Consider the following 17330-nt stretch of genomic DNA (forward strand, 5'->3'; position numbering starts at 1 on the left):
AAAGGACATTTTATTTGTCCGCCCAGCTGTAAGATTATTTTCGGATGCAAAAATACTAAAACAGTCCTCGTTATCCAGCGTATCACGTGATCTACAATCTGTGCTCTGATTTGTTGAACGTCATGTTAATCATTTTTCGGAGGGGGCGTGTCCTGATGGGAGCGTGTGGTCGAAGAAGAAGACTCCGCAGAAGAGAGCAGAAACATCGACAACAGGAAGATGTCTGCTGTACCTGATGGGAAGAAACTTGTCCGCAGCCCTAGTGGCCTTCGAATGGTGCCGGAAAATGGTGCCTTTAACTGTCCATTCTCCCTTGACGAGCCGCAGTGGGTCCCCGATAAAGAGGTGAGACAGACGGGTGGATTTGACAGCGAAGAAGCTAGCAGAGACGCTTGGACACAAACCACAAGTTAGCTTGAATGATTAACGTAGCCCTTCCGGTTGGTATTTCCAGAATAAGTCCCGCTGTTTGCTATCGCTACCATAGACATATAAACTTTTTATAATGTCTATGATCTCTACATTAAAAAACCAGGGTTTCAATTAATTTTGTTTGGTAATATTTCGTGTCCCACTACGTCAGGCGTAACAGTTTCAAAGGTATGGCGTTACGAGAAAAAACAAACTTTGTAGCTTTAGTTGCTTCTACCGACTCAAATTTGACCATAGCACTGATTTAGGTGTTGGTTGCATTTGCTTTAAAAGTGCCTTTAACGGTTAAAGGCACCGCAAAATGTTCATTACTGTAAGGAATAGCTTTTTAATTGAATAGACAGATTTATGCATTAGCAACTTCAGACACATCATCAAATGAGCAGTAATGAATCCAACATGAAGATGTAGATTTGTTATGATATTTACAAGTAGTTATTTTCTATTGTTAGTTCTTATTACATATAACAACTTGTTATGAAATTAGTAAAGGTCGAAGTAATTATCTTAATTATTAATTATAATTATTTGTGTCCATTATTAATTATAAGAAATGAGATTTGAATGGACCTACTTCAGCCTGTAATGATATGTAGCTACAATGAGTGTAGGGGAGCAGCTAAATTGTTTACGAATTAGTTTTGGTCCATGAAATGTGTCCTGGGAAGGTAGGTTTTTATCCATCTGTGAATAGTGGGGGGGGACGACACACAGATATCAGAGGGGTCTGATAGATGAGAAAAGAGGTTATCTTCCATTGGACCAATCAAGTGTTCACATCCCTTTGTTTCTGTCAAAGTATACACGGATACAGATGAGTAAAATAGTTTGTTTAAAGAAAAATTGGTCTCTTTTCCACAGCACAGTCAGACAGTCAGGGCTTGAATTCTAAGTTGCTCTTATTTTCGAGGTTAAATTGCTCTTCTTCCGGTTTTTTCCCCCCAAGTGTGGTCAACTTTACGTGGCTCTGGACATCGCAATTAGTCCGCGTACGGGGCGTTGTAGGCTGCCATGGCCAGCCTGGTAAATAAAGGAGCTCGTCTGTCAGCCATCAGTTGAACAGCTGAAACTGGCTGTCAGACTTGGCCACCATGTTCATCTGCGGAGGGCCTCGTTAAACTATTTTTTTTTTTGTGTTAGCCAACAGTCACGTCCGCACGGAGCTGATAATATTTAGCTAACTGGCTACAGAAGCTGCTGTGCTAGCGCATTGTACTAGGTCCAGCATCGAAATCCTGCACAGTCAACGACTTTTGGTCTATTCTTACCAGTGCCATAAAACTACAGCAGGAGATGCAGTGTGACACACACTCACTGTCTGCTGAAGTTCAGGCAGCACACACATGGGGTTAATTATTTATCTCCTGTTATTGAATTAGCTATGTTTATCTGACATTGCACTTCCCCACCCCAAAAAGGGTATTTAAAAAAAAAAAAAAAAAGTTTTACAAGATGTGATTAATGTATTGGCAAGAAAACCCAACAATTAAGGGGATTCCAAGGCTGTACCACCCATCACCTGGAACAGTGCCACATGACATTTGTTTAATGTAGTTTGAACAGCTGTTGATATGTGCTTATGATCAGGCTGCTGTTGAAGTGGAATCTGCACAGCTCAGCATGTTGTGTAACATCCTGTTTTTTCCCTCTTTCCCCATCATCCAGTGCCCGAGATGTATGCAGTGCGACACCAAGTTTGACTTCATCAAGAGAAAGGTCTGTTTTGTGTCCTGCAAACACGGCCGTGACCACAAATCACTGTTTTATCTGACTGACACAACAGATGAGGGACAGAGAAGCAAGAGACCAAGGCTTTCATTTGGTGTTCTTCCCTTCTTGGCTTCTGTTCATTTTTGGCAGGAGAACACTGAGTCCTGCTCGGAATACTTTTCCAGTTCCCACTGACACAACAGCGCCGCGGCTCTGCTCATTCCTGTCCCCATTTAGGAAATCTGTTGTTAATTAATGAAAGACCATCAACATCCTGAGTGTTACTCATTTCTCGGTTGCCTTAAAGTTTTAGTCCAACAGTTTCAGTGTATTTAACCATAAAAAAAAAGGATTGAACACAATTCTGGGGAGATCTTCTTCCCTACCAAAACAGCTCTGATTTGGATGCAGTATTTTAATTTACTCTCACGGTGGGTCTCACAGGGGTTAATGTTTCTGATGAGCACACCTGTACACGCTTGAATCACTGTGAAGGTGCATTTTGACCAGCATGTGGCTTTTTTTTCCCTGGAGCTAAAAGATCATTTTAGCCATGGGTTTGTTGCATTTCCACTGAGGTCTGAGACTCAGGGTAATTTAGGCACAATAGTCTTCTGAACTATGTGGCTCCAACCAGAAAGTACTCACCAGAAATTCCGCATTGGCCCCTGAGCCCACAGTAAAGCCAGCATGTCCTCTTAAGCTACATTAACTCAAAGCCTTCCCACATTATAGCATAACTGCTGTGAAAAGATCTGATGTAAACATTTTATTGCTCAGATTTAGCTGTTTTTCGTCACAATCGGAGTGACCTCTCATTCTGAAGCTTGGCCAACTTGAACTTTAGCTTACAGAGATGAGATGTCAGGTGTGAACTTTGTGGTATTCCATGCCCAACACTCGCCATTCTTTTATCATTCTCCACCTTCAGGTTTAATTTCCTTCTGAAGCACGTTCTCATGCTGAATAAATTGACGCATGAACCCGACACAATCACGCACGCAGTGCCACCATTCTGAAACGTGGCGTTTCCTTGTTTGATATTTTTCCAACGCTGGGCTCCAGTTCGTAGTTGAAGAGCATCTTTTGCGCTGCACGATGTTTGACTCAGAACACCGCATCCGCTCCTAGGTCTCATTGTGGAAAGTGTGTGTTCTCATGATATGCAGTGTTGATAGCAAATGCGTACGTTACCAGTTATAGAAACACTTTTTCGAGATTTTTTTTTTTCATTTTCTGTCATTTCATAAAGCAAACATGCCCTTATTCAATGAGATCTTCTCATTTTGAGAATGTCTGTAGTGTGAAAACCTCCCACACCCCCCTGTTCCATTGCTTCATTTCTTTTTGATTCCCAAACCAAGTAATTTGGGAACTAATCCTAACTTGCGGTGGGCATCTTTTGAAAGTGTCTGATGATTGTATGTCAAATTTTTACAAAAACTACACAATATTCATGATGGAACAATCACACAATGATCATGATGGAACAATGCTCCTATTGACTTCAAGTCCCTCTGCAGACTAGCTGTGGCCAAATATTAAAGAAAAGGTTAGAAAGGGTTAGGGACAGTCACTGTGTAGCGTGTCCTCTCACACAGTCCCGGAAATAGAAAAATCAATAAAACTTGAAAATCAGACAGGCAAGTGCAGACAAACCATACTCTAATGGAGAGGCGTTCCACTACCAGTCCACATTGTGTTATTCTTTTTTCAGGCTTTGCTGGGCACAATGCTCCCACTATCTCACACGTCGCTTTGGATGTCATTGTTTGTTCACAGTCTTGTTTACGGAAGTCTGTGCGTCACACTTACTTCACGATGACCCGTAGTCCGTATCATCAGGCAGAAATAATAATGTGTGATACGGACCAGAGATTAGATGACTCTTCTTTGTCATCAGAACAGTAAAATATCTGTGAATGTGACTGATGTGTCTCCTCGTGCAGCACCACTGTCGGCGATGCGGCCGCTGTTTCTGTGATAAATGCTGCAGTAAGAAGGTGGCGCTGCCCCGCATGTGCTTCGTCGATCCGGTCAGGCAGTGCGCCGAGTGCAGCCTGCTCTCTCAGAAAGAGGCGGAGTTCTACGACAAGCAGCTCAAAGTGCTCCTGGGAGGTGAGATGCTACTCGTGTGTGTGTGTGTGTGTGTGTGTGTGTGTGTGTGTGTGTGTGAAGCCCCTGAGTTCACCTTGGTTGAGCTTAAACTATTTTGTTGCATGCAGGCTTGTAATTTGTTGGTATCTGTTATATATGTTGATAATTGCTTTTTTTGGCCATATACTTGCCAGAATCCAATGATTTGAGAGTCTCTTGTCCAATGTTTTATTCATAAGAGAACAGAGAAAATGTCAAACGTTGAAAGTGAGACTTTTTGTCCATTGAATGAAAAGAATTAGCTCGTCCTGAATTTGATGGCAGCTCTGTGTCTTAAAAAACTGGGACAGGGCCACAAAAGACTTAAACAAAACAGGTGGAGGAACACGCTGCAAACTAATCAGGTTAATTATATTTAAGTTTATGCATTTAGCAGATGCTTTTATCCAAAGCGACTTACAAATGAGGGTATAACATTGAACTAGCATCAAAGCTAACAATAAGCTACCTAGAAGGAAACCACTAGTGAGACTCTGTCAGAGGTGACAGGGGTGACAGTGTAGAGTTAGAGGAAAGTACAGAAAGAAATTAGCAACAGGTGAGTAAGATGACTGGGTATAAAAAGAGCACCTTGGGGAGGCAGAGTCTCAGAAGTAAATATGGACAGAAGTTCAGTTTTTACAACACTCAACATGGAGCAAATAATCTTTGCAAAGAAGAATAGATGCCTGCAATCTTCAGGCACTCGGGCTCTGCATTAAAAACTGACACGATTCTGGCATGGAACTAGTAGCTTGCACATCTGGAAAAGCACCATCAATGCAGAAAGATGCATATACAGGTTTTAGAGCAACATCAATCAGCAATATAATGCCAAACTGCATCTATTAGGAGCACGATTTTGTAAGAGGAGACTCCAGCTGATGGACCGACCTGCCTGCAGTCCACACCTTTCACCAACTGAAAACATTTGGTGCATCACGGAACAGAATTTTATTTTTACACGCCATATTCATTCTTTCATGCAGCTCCATAAAGGAAAAGCCTGAGTCTGAAACGCGATAATGATTATCCCCTGCGTTGCTGTTGAGTGTGGGTCATTGAGCAGATACAAAACTCTTCATGAAAAATCCATGAACAGCCTGAGGCAGCAAAGCAACAGCTAGCCGAAGGTCGTCCATGATGGGTCCTCACGTGTTACAGTCGCTCTGGGAGAAAAGAGCAGCAGGCGCTGACATTTGGGAAGGCAAATTTAATCATTCTCAGGCTTTTAAAGAACAGAATACATGTTTTTATATCCTCTACTGGTGATAATCTGCGTCACTGTCGGAAGGACTATGATGTTTACGTCATCTCTCGTGTTTCCAGGAGGCACCTTTGTCGTCACTTTGGGATCGTCGGAGAAGTCTGAAACTATGACGTGCCGCCTCTCCAACAACCACAGGCAGGTCCACACTTCCCATGCAGAAGAACGCTCCAGCCAGATGACAAAAAGCAACATGTTTGTTGACATTTCTCATGCCTAGTTTTAGCCTTATGTGCAGACATTTTGAGATGCACACCTCTGAAAGTTCTGCTGCCAACAGTGAAAATAACACACTTTTTTCCTCTGTTAACCCATTGGCGCCTAAAGCACCTGCAAAAAAAGCTGCTCAATGCCTAAGCCAGTTTTTAGAAAAGGTCCCCAATGCCTGAGTTTTTTTTTAACTAAAAACAATTAATTGAAAACACTTAAGAACAATTCAATAGTCTCAGCCTCTGAAACACATAAAGACATGAAATAAGTTGCATTTTAAAGGTTAAATTCTCTGCTTTTATTCCGTCATGTTCATTCAGCATTAACACCAACACATTTTCATTTAAAAAAAATTAAAAAGATGAGTCAATACACACACAAACACACACACAGACAGACACACACATGATTCAGGATAATACCCAATGCTGCTATTTATTATACTACTATTACTATACTATAACTAATCATCATTACTATTATTATCATCATTATTATTATTATTAGTATTAGTAGTAAATGTAGGCACCACTTCAGCTACATTTCTGGCCATGATAGAGACGTCATTGCAAAATTATAATATCAGCAATAATAATGAATGATAAAAAGAAACTGCAATATATCTTGCATTGTGCAGTTATACTGTAAACTTCAGTGACACGACTTCTAAAACATCATAGTTATACTGCAGTAATTCGCACCGGGCTCTCTTTTTTTTTTACATAAGGGCAACGCCACTCAAATAAGAATGAGAAGTCGTCAGAATGAAGCGCAAGAATAAATAATTACCTCCAGATCATGTCAAAACGATCTCGTGCCATCACTCGGGCGACATTTGTCTGATACAGCCACTTGCTCTGCCTCCAGTAATCCCGGCGAGTTGGTAGTTTGATTATTCCAAAAGTTAGGCAGATACCGATGAAAGATTTCATCTCCTGCTTTGACACGGGGCTCCACTTCGAGTTGGGTGGTGTGTGGCCGCGCGCCTGATCCGCATATAAGTTTTTCTGTGTCGCCAACATATCCCAAACTTCATCAGTGAAAATATGCGAGAACACATCTAAAGGACTTGCATCTTCAGATATTGGCACCTTCAGCCCCGGTGTACGAGTAAACTTTTGTTGACGTCGGGGGCGAAATCCAGCGGACTGCCAGTCTACTTGAAAGCCAAAAAATTCCTCGTCCTCGTCCTCATCCTCTCCAAACAAATACCAATCATTGTGCATTACATGCGCCTTGAAAATAATGATAAATGAACAATGTTGCGCTACGCAACAACCGGCGTTAGGGACCATGTTGCGCAACGCAACAACCGGCGTCAATGGGTTAACTGAAATTGTCGAGCAGAATCTATCCGCTCTCCGTGTTTTGAGACGACACCGAGCACAGCTTGTTCTGTGCTACATTTAGGGATGGGAATCGAGAACCGGTTCTCAAAGAGACCCGGCTCCCAGTAGTTCAATTCCGTGGAATCGTTAATCCGCCTGCCTAACGATCCCGTGTCTCGGTTCTGCTAACGTCTGACGCATTTGCACGATGACGTCATGTGCACGCTTCGTATTTTGAGGACAATACTAGGGCCAGTTGCAACACGTGCAGAGCTTTGATCATATCAAAGGGGGGAGAAATACCTCCAACATGCTGAAACATTTGACCACACAGCATGCAATTACTTTGCACAAATGTAAAGTCTTTGACACGCTGCTAAGCGATGGCGGCAACTCCCGCGGTGGGAGCTTGTGGCACAGCGTCCTCCGTCTCAAAAGTACCAGGTAAAGCAGGACTCAAGTCTCACGCATTGAGCGTGACGGTCACGCACTCCCGCTACACATTGTCTCTGGCGCGCCACTATCGCTACGGAAACGGCAGGAAACAAGCACGTCTCCCATGAGTCTGAGCAGAGCAGTTATTGATAACAACAACCCTAATAAAGCAAACAACAAATACACAAAAATAAAAATAGACAAAATGTCGGTGCATACTTGATATTAAAGTGTTACTGCAATCAAAGTCATTTGTACCATATATAACTGGATGAGAATAAACAAGAGAACCGATAGGCGATATCGATTATTGGAACCGGAATTGCTAAATTCTTAACAATTTCCATCTCTAGCTACATTGTTATTTACCCGTTGTGTTGCAGGGATGGCCTCAGCCTAAACCCTCTGATCTGAGCACTTACTTATTCTCTGGCTTCTCTCTGTAAACCTTTGTTGACTTGTAAGGTATCATTGACTATATTTATCTTGACCACAGAGACGGTTAAAGGCATTTTCTCACAAGCTACACAGCTTTGTGGGCTCAGGCAGACTTGATTCAAACTTGTCGTAATCATATTTTTGTTTTTTTTAACGGCACGTTTATAAGGACGGATTCATATTGGACATATCTGCATTATGCAACATTCATGTAAGCAGAAAAGAGAAGGAAACGGCAGTTTTTATCAGCAAGCACACTTGTGAACCTATTCTCTTCACACGCGGTCTCACTTGGTCATTTTCCAGTTTTCACTTGGTAGGTTGGCGGGTAATCTCAGCTCAAAGAGCAGACCTAATGTTGAGAACATTTGAAATTCTCAGATGCTGCCTTTACAGAACACGCGTCGACTATTTCAGAGCTGAAGTGCAGGTATGAAAACGGATCAGTTGCTCAGGATTATTAGGAGCCCACTGGGAGCAGTGTTCATTGGGGGCTGTGGTGAAGTCGTTGAAAAAGATCTACGAATGACTTCCTGTCACCTCGATTGCATTTGCACAGAAGCAAAACATCTAATTTCAGGTTGCCTGCTGACAAAACCAAAAACTATGCGTGGCTTAGTTCCTTAAGTGTGACCCGGATGGGTGATTTTTACCAGTAAAAAAAAAAAATGTAAACCAGAGTCCAGCTGAGGAGGAGATACAGTCAGGATCTCCCTTATTCCGCAGTGAGCACAAGTCTCATTACATTTTATAGTAGCATTACAGAATAGAAGGCAAAAACAGTTTGTTCAATTCTAACAAGCTTGAAAGACAACTGGAATGAGCATCTTTGTCTTTCAGCACAGCCTGAACCCTCGCAGACGAGCTCTCTTCTTATTTCTTCAAGTAGTCTTCAGTCTTAGGGACCAGCTGCACACCATGCCAAGATATGCTCAGTTTTTTTTTGTTTAAGGCCTTTCGGGAATCACCTTGTTGAGACAAAAACATACATTTTTCAATTAACTTGTCATCTTTTTTACTTATTTCTGTAGTTGCATCTGAAAAAAAGCCATATGATGCATCTTTACAACAGAAGATATGTGATTTAAAATTGGTTGTTTGCCAAGTTGTCTCTTATATATGTGGATATGTATGTCATTCCTCGAGTTAGGGGCCTTTTTGAATGCTTGAATGAGTTATAGGTTTGTGTTAAGTGGCTTAACAAAAAAAAAAAAAAAAAAAAAGCACTCAAGACCACTTTAAAGGATTACAAAAAGTCTGGATCTTTAGCAATTGATTGCGCCAGACACATTTACAGCTAAATCTGTGATCGGTGAGTCACACGTCTCTCTCTTTGGCCGGAACGTCAGGTATCTGTTCCTTGACGGTGAAAGTCACTTTGAGGTGGAGCTGACTCGGATCTCCAGCATGCAGATTTTGACAGACGGAACGAGTCCAGGAGGTGAGTCTGACTGAAAAATTTACAAACAATGTTAAATGTACATACCAGCAAATAAAACCAGTATTTGACTTTTTTCCCCGTGGTTATAAGAATTCTACGTTTATCGCTATATTTTAAGCATAACATACAAAGAAAAACAAATCTTTTTCTTGTCCTTGAAATAACTGAAGCTTCTTGATTAACACTGAATCTGTTTTTCCTGCACTAACACACCTTGTTTCCTCTGCTGCTCTGACTGTGGTGAGCGGCTCTTCCTCTGGGCTCAGACACTGACATTCACACTTACACCAGCCTGCTGGACAGTCACTGTATCTCTGAAGGTTGGCTTCCGTTCGCTCCACGCTGCCTCCTTCCATTGCTCATTGTGCTCACTGCATTTTTCCCACTTGTCGTTCCCCTTTTTTTTGTGCATGAATCGAAACCTCTGTTACCTTCTAATTTGTTTCCATAGCCCACACTGCCCCTCACGCATCTCGAAGCAGAATGTAACTCAACAAACTTTGCTTGATTTGTGAATAATTAAAATCATTTAGTCACAACTTTGATGACAAAAAGTTAGCCAAAATGCTAAAAAATCATCTGATACAGGCTTAGATGGGAATATTTGCCCTAAATAGGATTAAGAAAATGGATGGACGGAAAACCGTGATTCACACAACTTGGTGCATGCTTAGAAATTGAGATTTTTTTTTTCTAATCTTATCTCATACAAAGCCGTCAGCCGCAGGTGCCGTCAGTCACACATCTTGGATGGATTATTGACAGAGCTGCAGCTGGTATTAGTACATTTGCACATGTGTGCTGGGTTCATAGCGGATTGGTTGGCGACGTTAGTTTTTTGGAAAAGCTGATTTAATTCTTCAATGAGACCCCAAACATTATTTCGGACTCGTAAGGACACTGAAACTTTCCTGCTGCTGGTCTCCTCGTGTTTCCTAAATAAAGCATGAAACTGTTTTCCAGGATTTTTTCATTTTGTTTAAGGCTGTCGCTCGGGTTCTCTCTCATCGTTTCTGATCCCGTTGCTTTTAATTTTCTTTCCCCTACCATCTCTTTGTGTCCATTCACTGTGTTTTTGTGTGGATTATTTATGTTGAAGCGGAGGATGATGTTGTTGATGTTGCGCTGGGTGTTTTTTTTAAATTTATACTTGGATATGAATATCTTGACATTTTTACTTTGTCATGGCTTGTACATAAAACTATTCCACACCCCTCCACTTTATAGATATCATTTAACCTCATTGAATGCTCTGTGGAGAGTTTTTAGTACTGATAAATAAACGTTTTCCAAGTTGACTGAAAGAAAAGTGTCATCAAATCTGAGATGAAGACTGCCAAAATATGACAAAAGACTTTCACGTGTGTGTTGGTGTGTGTGTAGGAGGGACGTCGCGGGCCAGCGGCATGCTGCTCCATTACAAGCCAATGGGCTCTCAGGACGCCCAGCAGCTCCGCATGGAGGTTGCAGATGACAAAAAGGTGGCCTCATTATGGCTGGTTGCAATGCACAAGGTAAAGTAAACAGGGCACCTGGACATTAACAAATTGCTACAGAATAGCACACATTGACACATATAACTTGGGAAACACAGGAACAAAACCTCTTACACTGCTTTGCAGAGAAGATTTTCTGTTCCCTTGATTTAATATTAAACTCAGCCATATCAAATGTTCCCTTTCTAACACAACTTGAATTTCTGAATTACAGCTCTGTACCATAGTCCACCCCTTATTTAGTTAAATTGTGCTCCCAAGGGGTCACACTTTTAGTCATTTAAGGGGATGTTTAGCAACCGTTCTCTAGGCTTGCTGAAGGTTAAAGATTTTCTTTGAACAAAGGCTGCCTTTTCAGTCCGGTCCTGCTGCCCGACCATTCTCACACCTATCTCTATTTAAAATTAATTTAAATATCTCTAAATTAAATTTAAACCCTATCTTCACGCCAGTTGCAAAGACACATTATTTGTTCTTATCACTAGTTTCTTCTCCAAAAAATGTTATAGATAACTGTTTGTTTGACACAAAAGAATATTTATTGCAACAACAAGGTGATTCCCAAAGAGCTGGTAGCAGAAACCCTGGACAGGTGGAGGGAAACGGGGAGAAAAGTCTGAGCTGTGCCAAATGACACAAGAAGTGGACTGAAAATCAGTGGCATCAGGTCTTATGGAGGGATGAATCCTCCCCAGAGAACGGAACAAAAGGCAGCCAACATCCAAAGAAGAGCTTTGGGATGTTTTTCAAGAAGCCTGGAGAACTATTCCTGAAGACTTTCCTAAAGAAAACTTGTCTAAGAGGGTTCAGGCTGTGAAGAGTAAAGGTGCTCAGACCAAATATTGACTTTAAAGCTTGTTAGATTAGTACAAACTTTGTTTTTGCCTTATATGCTTCACCTATTTTCCTTTTTTTCCTACTGAAATCACATGAAGGAATGAGGGCTCAAGATCTTTCTTTCATTTTTTATTAACTAGGTTAGAATTAAGAATTATTTCTCTTTTTTTCAGTTTAAATTAAGAGGAGCCTTCAAATAAACCCACGCAGAGTTAATGAACTTCAGTCTCACTTATAAAGTTGATATGTCCCCCTCATAGACTTAAAGTGTCAGTCTGTAGCTACTTTTATTGACTGTGTATGCGCATCGTAGCAGCATCTGAAGCCCAGTTCACCGAACCTTAATGTTAATACAAACCCTGCCAGATATTAGAAATGTGAAAGCCGGATGATAAAAGCAAGGCGAAGACAAGTGATAAGAGCTTAAGAGCACTGTTTGTTTATGGAATAAGCTACACGTCGTTCTCTTCCCCATTCCTCCTGACAGGCGGCCAAACTGCTGTATGAAGCTCGAGACCAGTGACGGCCAGGACTGAACCTCCAGGCAGCACACCCGGCAGTTTTGTACCCATCTCAGCAAGTGTTTGGTATCGATTGGATTTCATCAGCACAGATTCTTTCTTTCCGTCTGATTCCTCATCGTTTCTTAATACCAATTCTTTTCATAGTAATTTTTTTAAGAAAGGTTTATATGAAAAACACTTGATTACCTCTATAACCAGTACTTTGTACTTCCTGTTTACCCACACGTAGGTTGATTGTGTCTTTTCTTATTTGACATGGCTCGTTTAAAAAAAAAAAAAAAAAAAACAATTTTTTTTTCAATCCTATTCGGTTAAATGCACAAATCAGGACACGCAGCATTAATATTTCTACATGAATATCTAACTGGAAAAGAAGTTTGTTGACGCCGGGAGGCTTCAACTTTTAATTCCATAGTTTGCAAGCAAAACTTTAAAAACTCAAGTTTGTTTTCACACAAAACAAAGTCCAAACGTGATCTAACATCATAAAGCGGGATACTTTATATGCTGCTCTTTACTTTTATTTGTTTTCCTATGTGCGTCTGCGTGCGTGTATATAAATTAAGTTTTTATTTTTTTATTTCCTGTTCGAAGTGTCGGCAGAACCAAGTACAGACATGTGAAAAGGACCCTCAGCAGAATCCAGAACTTCCAGACTAAAAGATGTCATAAGCTGGTTAAAAGTCCAATCCACTTAAGCCCATCTGAACTTGGATAGAAAAGCGGCTATTTGGGATTGACCTTGCCTTTTAGGACCCAGTTTTGTTGGCTGACTTTCTGGTAATTAACGTCTAACAAAGCATTTGAATGCTTATGTCCAGTAAATGCATTGTTTCTACAAACTTCTTCAGATATTTTCAGAGCGTATTGATAAGCACAGTTTCACATGGTTGTTGCTTAATATCTTTTCAAATATCTGGCTACAACTGTACTGTTGTGGTGCTCCTTCAGCTCTACCTCAGAGTTGTTTTCAGCTATTTTCAGCGTATGAAGCTCTGGTTGGCCACTGCGCACCAGCTGCTCAATACCAAATAACAGACTCAGTTACAAGACAAGGTAGCGAACATAGAAGTAAACCTAGAAACAAGCATGGTGCATTTCCATCAGGAAATGGGGGGAACCAAAGAAAGATGCAAACATGGCTCCAAAACTATGTTGTGCAGCTACATTCCTCTGCCTTGACTCAGCTTATTACAGTTGAATTTATGTGGCGCAAAGCTGTGCTGGATGGGAAAGTTTTGTAAAATATCAACACAAAATATTGTGTCTTAGGGCCGCTTATATTCAGAGGACAGGTCAAAGAGGAAGCTTGAGTGGCTGCGGCTACAAGAAAGTGACCAGAATGCTGTGGGGATTGGAAGAGGGCAGAGAGGCATCATGGGAAACGTAGGATTCTTTAACATACGAGGAAAAGGTTCCTGAAATGCAGAGTGTCACAGATTTCTTTAAAAGTGATGTTACATAGTGGATTTTTCCTTTAACAGACCAGCTGTTATGACAGTTGAGTTTCAGAGTAAGTGAGATGAAAGTTCGGGTGACATGTTTCTGTTTTCTTTATATATTAACTCCTCTCTGCTGAAAGTATCTACAGTTTGAAGTCTTTAGACGTCTGTGTCTAAGGAAGCTTAAGACTATTCACTGATAATAGTGAAGTGTGAGCACTCAAAGAAAATGCTTTAATTGTAGTTTCACTTTTAAAAGTTTTGTATGAGCTATTTTGTTAAATATTCCTACTTTAACACAAGGCGTGAGCGTGCTTACGTGATTTTTAAACTGAAGTATGAAGAAGGTTTTTGTAACGCTGGTAAACAGTTACTCCTTTTGTCTCTACAACATGGCCTAAACACGGTCTGCTTTTATTTTTTATTTGTCATCGTTGTCCAAGTTGTGAAATCCCCTTCCCCCACCCACCCACGTGTGCAAGTTGTTTTTTTTTTCCCGAAAAGTCTCGAAGGCAAGGAGGCATTTTCAGGTTAAAATACAACTGACATTTGTTCGTTAAAAGGGTTCCTGAATGTTTGTGCTTCCTGTGTATTATTCAGGAACATATCCTACGTAAAACGTGATGTAGGATACATAAAATCCTATCTGAATTTCTCAAAATTTCCATTGTAAAAGAGAACCATTGGGTTATAATCAGGGATTCCTCATAACATGCATATGAAACTGAAATCAAACTTAAATCCTAAGTATCTTTGGTCAGAGCTATTAGCAAAAAAATCTATTTTCAATTGTTTTTTTCAAGAGACTCAACGTACAAATTTAATTATTAATTAATATTTAAAGGGAGAAATTCATGTTTCCATGTAATTATGCAGCTGCCAAACTATTTTTTCCTTCAAATGGTTTGAAAATTCTGAGGGTAGGTATAATCAAAATCCAACTGAATGGACAGTTCGTTTCTTTAGAGTCTTTTTTAAAATGATTATTATTCCCATATCATTTAAACCTGTATTTGGCTGGATAATGTTGGGAAGCACAATGATCTTTGCAGTCGGACCCATATTGAGACCACCATAACCAGCAGCCTCTGGTGAGCTGCAGTGTGATGTAATGGCACGATTGGAAGCAGCAGAGTAAAAGCACACGTATTTGCCTCCAACGGGCTCAGACTGGTATTATTTTACTGTCTGGCAACATTATGGAAAACATTTTTTAAAGAGGGAGACCTCCCTGTTTACATTTCCGTTTATCTGGTCTCTGTCTAATTTTGCAGCACAACTAGCCACATCTTTAGTGTGTTTCAGTCCTCCAAAGGTAGTCCGTGAAAAGCTTTGTGAAGTGTTGCTCGGCGTCTAGTCGTCACAAACGCAAAATCGGTTTTCTTTTTATCCTCCTAACTGTGCGGCCTTGCTCCGCTCCTGAAAGGGCAACTGCCTCTCTCTCACGTGTGCAGTAGACTTTTGTCTTCCAACAATGACCCACCTCCCACTTGCTTTCAGAGGAATGCTTTAACTTCAGTGGAAGTTCTCTCCATGATATTGTCAGACGTTTGGCCCATCACACACTGGAGTTATTTTAGCGGCTGCTAGTCGCGGTACTCTCTCAATATGGGTATGATTAGAAAGGAAAAAAAAACCCCACTCTTTATGCAGTTTAAAGCCTTGAGTTAAAAAACCAAAAGAACCGAGTTTGATTCAAGCTTAGATAAAGTATAGAAGAACTACACACTAACAATTCAGTTGCTAAACTTTATGGTTCATGTGGCTTGGATTACCTGAGTGTCATTGCCTTTACGATACTTTTCATGTTTTACAAGCATCTGTCTGTCTTCCTTTTTCCAGGCATAAAGAAATAGAAAGTGGTTTTAGGGTGTACAGTTAGTCGACTCGGTCAAATGTGGGTTTGTCAGTTGGCTCTCCAAATTAAAGTCGCAGCCAATGAAAAGCGCTTTCACCCCCTCACTTCCGCTTCGTAGCCCGCGGTTCATTTTTCTTTGCTACGCACCTGTAATCTGAAATGGGCTGTCATTTGGTTTTGGAGCTTTCAGAGGAGAGGCGGGGGTGTCGGTGTGTTCACAGTAATGTCAAGTGAAGTTTTCCTGTTAGCAGCCGTTGATGCTGCAGAGGAGCTGCATGGGTGTTACGAAAATTGATCATGTTTATTATGCTCTGCACTGCAAGATCTGTTATCCCTTTGTGTTTTATCCAAAAACCAAAAAATATATGAAACCCAGTCGCATCAACCTGAGCAAATGCTAACTGTGCATACCCTTCTTTGGATGTTTCATTTTTTGTTGTGAGAAGTACCAAGTGTAAAAATCACCAAGTCATTTCTCAATCAGTGTTTGTACCTGCACTTTATGGCCACACAGTCCCGACCCCCTCCTCATTTATTTTGGTGAAAATGCTACACTGCACCCTTTTATTGGCTTTTTTCTGTTAATAATAAAATCAAGTCTTTATACATTCCCGCCGTTTGTGTCACTTTCTTTTAACGTACTCGCAGATAACACAAGTGGCTGTGTTCTTGTTTTCCAGAGCACAACGACTTCACTGCCACACTTTTGCTTTCGGGCACATGCGAGCAAAGCAAGTCAGCTGCCCGAGTAAGTCGCACAGGCATCATTAAGCTTCGAGTGACGACATCAGAAATGTCCATTGTAGGGAATAGAAGGCCCACATTTGCGATTGAATACATTGTCTTTAGAGTGTAACTAATGCCAAATGGAGATAATCAAAAGAAACATATTCAAATATACCTTTATGCCACTGTGCTTCAGTTTCCCCTCAGGGTGCACCAAAGTATCTATCTTGGGGCTATATTGTGCAGTTCAGAAGTATTATATGTGGCGGACTGGAGTTTTGTTGTAATTCAAAGGTGTGCAGACTGAAAAGAGGAGTGAAAGGACTCTCCCCTGCAGTGCTCCTGAGCTGCTGACCACCTTCTCAGATACACCGCCCTTCAGTTTCTGAGTTGGAGGACCTGGATCCATGAGAGGGAGAATGTACCAACCACTCAGTGAAATACAGTTGGTAATGTTACAATCTGGAGAATCTGTCTACAGGTAGTTGATCTGACTAAGGAGAAGAAGCATCCCACTTGCTCCACCCTTTAGTCTGCATGTTGGCTGGGGCCATTGGACAGTACACCCTGGACTGATTTCTAGTCCAACACAAGGCAGTATATTAAACCTAAAATAAAATGAGTGTCTACTTACTTTTTCACATGACTTCACATCAGAGTTTACACTTTAGGAAGCAATTATTTAATTGAATTTAATATTCTGGTTTACAAAAAAGAAATTAAAAATAACAATCATTTCTAATATGAAGATGACATGCAAATATGTTTTATTTGATATATTACTGTAAAGAACTTTTTTCTTTTCTTTTTTTTAAACCTATGTCATTTTAAAGGGGTATGCGGAAGTCCATAAGTACCATCCAACAGGTGTTTCTGTCGACTGTAAAACATATTTGCATACACTGATGATTTGATATTTAACAACATACAGTTTTTCCTTTATTACTCATCCAAGCTGATAAAAGCTGACCGTGCGCGCAAATATAAAGTAAAACATATTCTGGACACCGCGACACCCCTCCTACCGGCGTTGGTTTCGTCCAAGTCTCC

At 40.8% G+C, this 17330-nt stretch overlaps 1 protein-coding gene across 4 annotated transcripts; it reads left to right on the forward strand.

The window, feature by feature from the left end:
• Nucleotides 1-120: 120 nt before the first annotated feature.
• On the forward strand, nucleotides 121-16160 carry zfyve21 (zinc finger, FYVE domain containing 21). Of its 4 annotated transcripts, none has more exons than XM_075488101.1 (8): nucleotides 121-345; nucleotides 2098-2148; nucleotides 4092-4260; nucleotides 5608-5740; nucleotides 9306-9397; nucleotides 9664-9717; nucleotides 10781-10911; nucleotides 12218-16160. In XM_075488101.1, the coding sequence occupies exons 1-8, from the start codon at nucleotides 220-222 to the stop codon at nucleotides 12251-12253; spliced, it is 792 nt and encodes a 263-aa protein (XP_075344216.1). In that variant the 5' UTR covers nucleotides 121-219; the 3' UTR covers nucleotides 12254-16160. The 4 variants fall into 4 exon arrangements, with proteins under 4 accessions (XP_075344216.1, XP_075344217.1, XP_075344218.1 ...); XM_075488103.1 differs by having other exon boundaries at nucleotides 123-345; nucleotides 5608-5683; XM_075488102.1 differs by lacking the exon at nucleotides 9664-9717 and having other exon boundaries at nucleotides 122-345.
• The last annotated feature ends 1170 nt before the right edge of the window (nucleotides 16161-17330 follow it).

Source organism: Odontesthes bonariensis, chromosome 17 (genome assembly GCF_027942865.1).
Source record: "Odontesthes bonariensis isolate fOdoBon6 chromosome 17, fOdoBon6.hap1, whole genome shotgun sequence".
Classification (NCBI taxonomy): domain Eukaryota; kingdom Metazoa; phylum Chordata; class Actinopteri; order Atheriniformes; family Atherinopsidae; genus Odontesthes; species Odontesthes bonariensis.

What these genes read in the sequence shown, in the direction of transcription:
- zfyve21 (XM_075488101.1), top strand. Translation starts at nt 220, where the DNA reads ATGTCTGCTGTACCTGATGGGAAGAAACTTGTCCGCAGCCCTAGTGGC. An exon ending in GCTCAAAGTGCTCCTGGGAG is followed by an intron (nt 4,261 to 5,607) that starts GTGAGATGCTAC and finishes TCGTGTTTCCAG; the next exon opens with GAGGCACCTTTGTCGTCACT. An exon ending in CAGTCACTGTATCTCTGAAG is followed by an intron (nt 9,718 to 10,780) that starts GTTGGCTTCCGT and finishes GTGTGTGTGTAG; the next exon opens with GAGGGACGTCGCGGGCCAGC.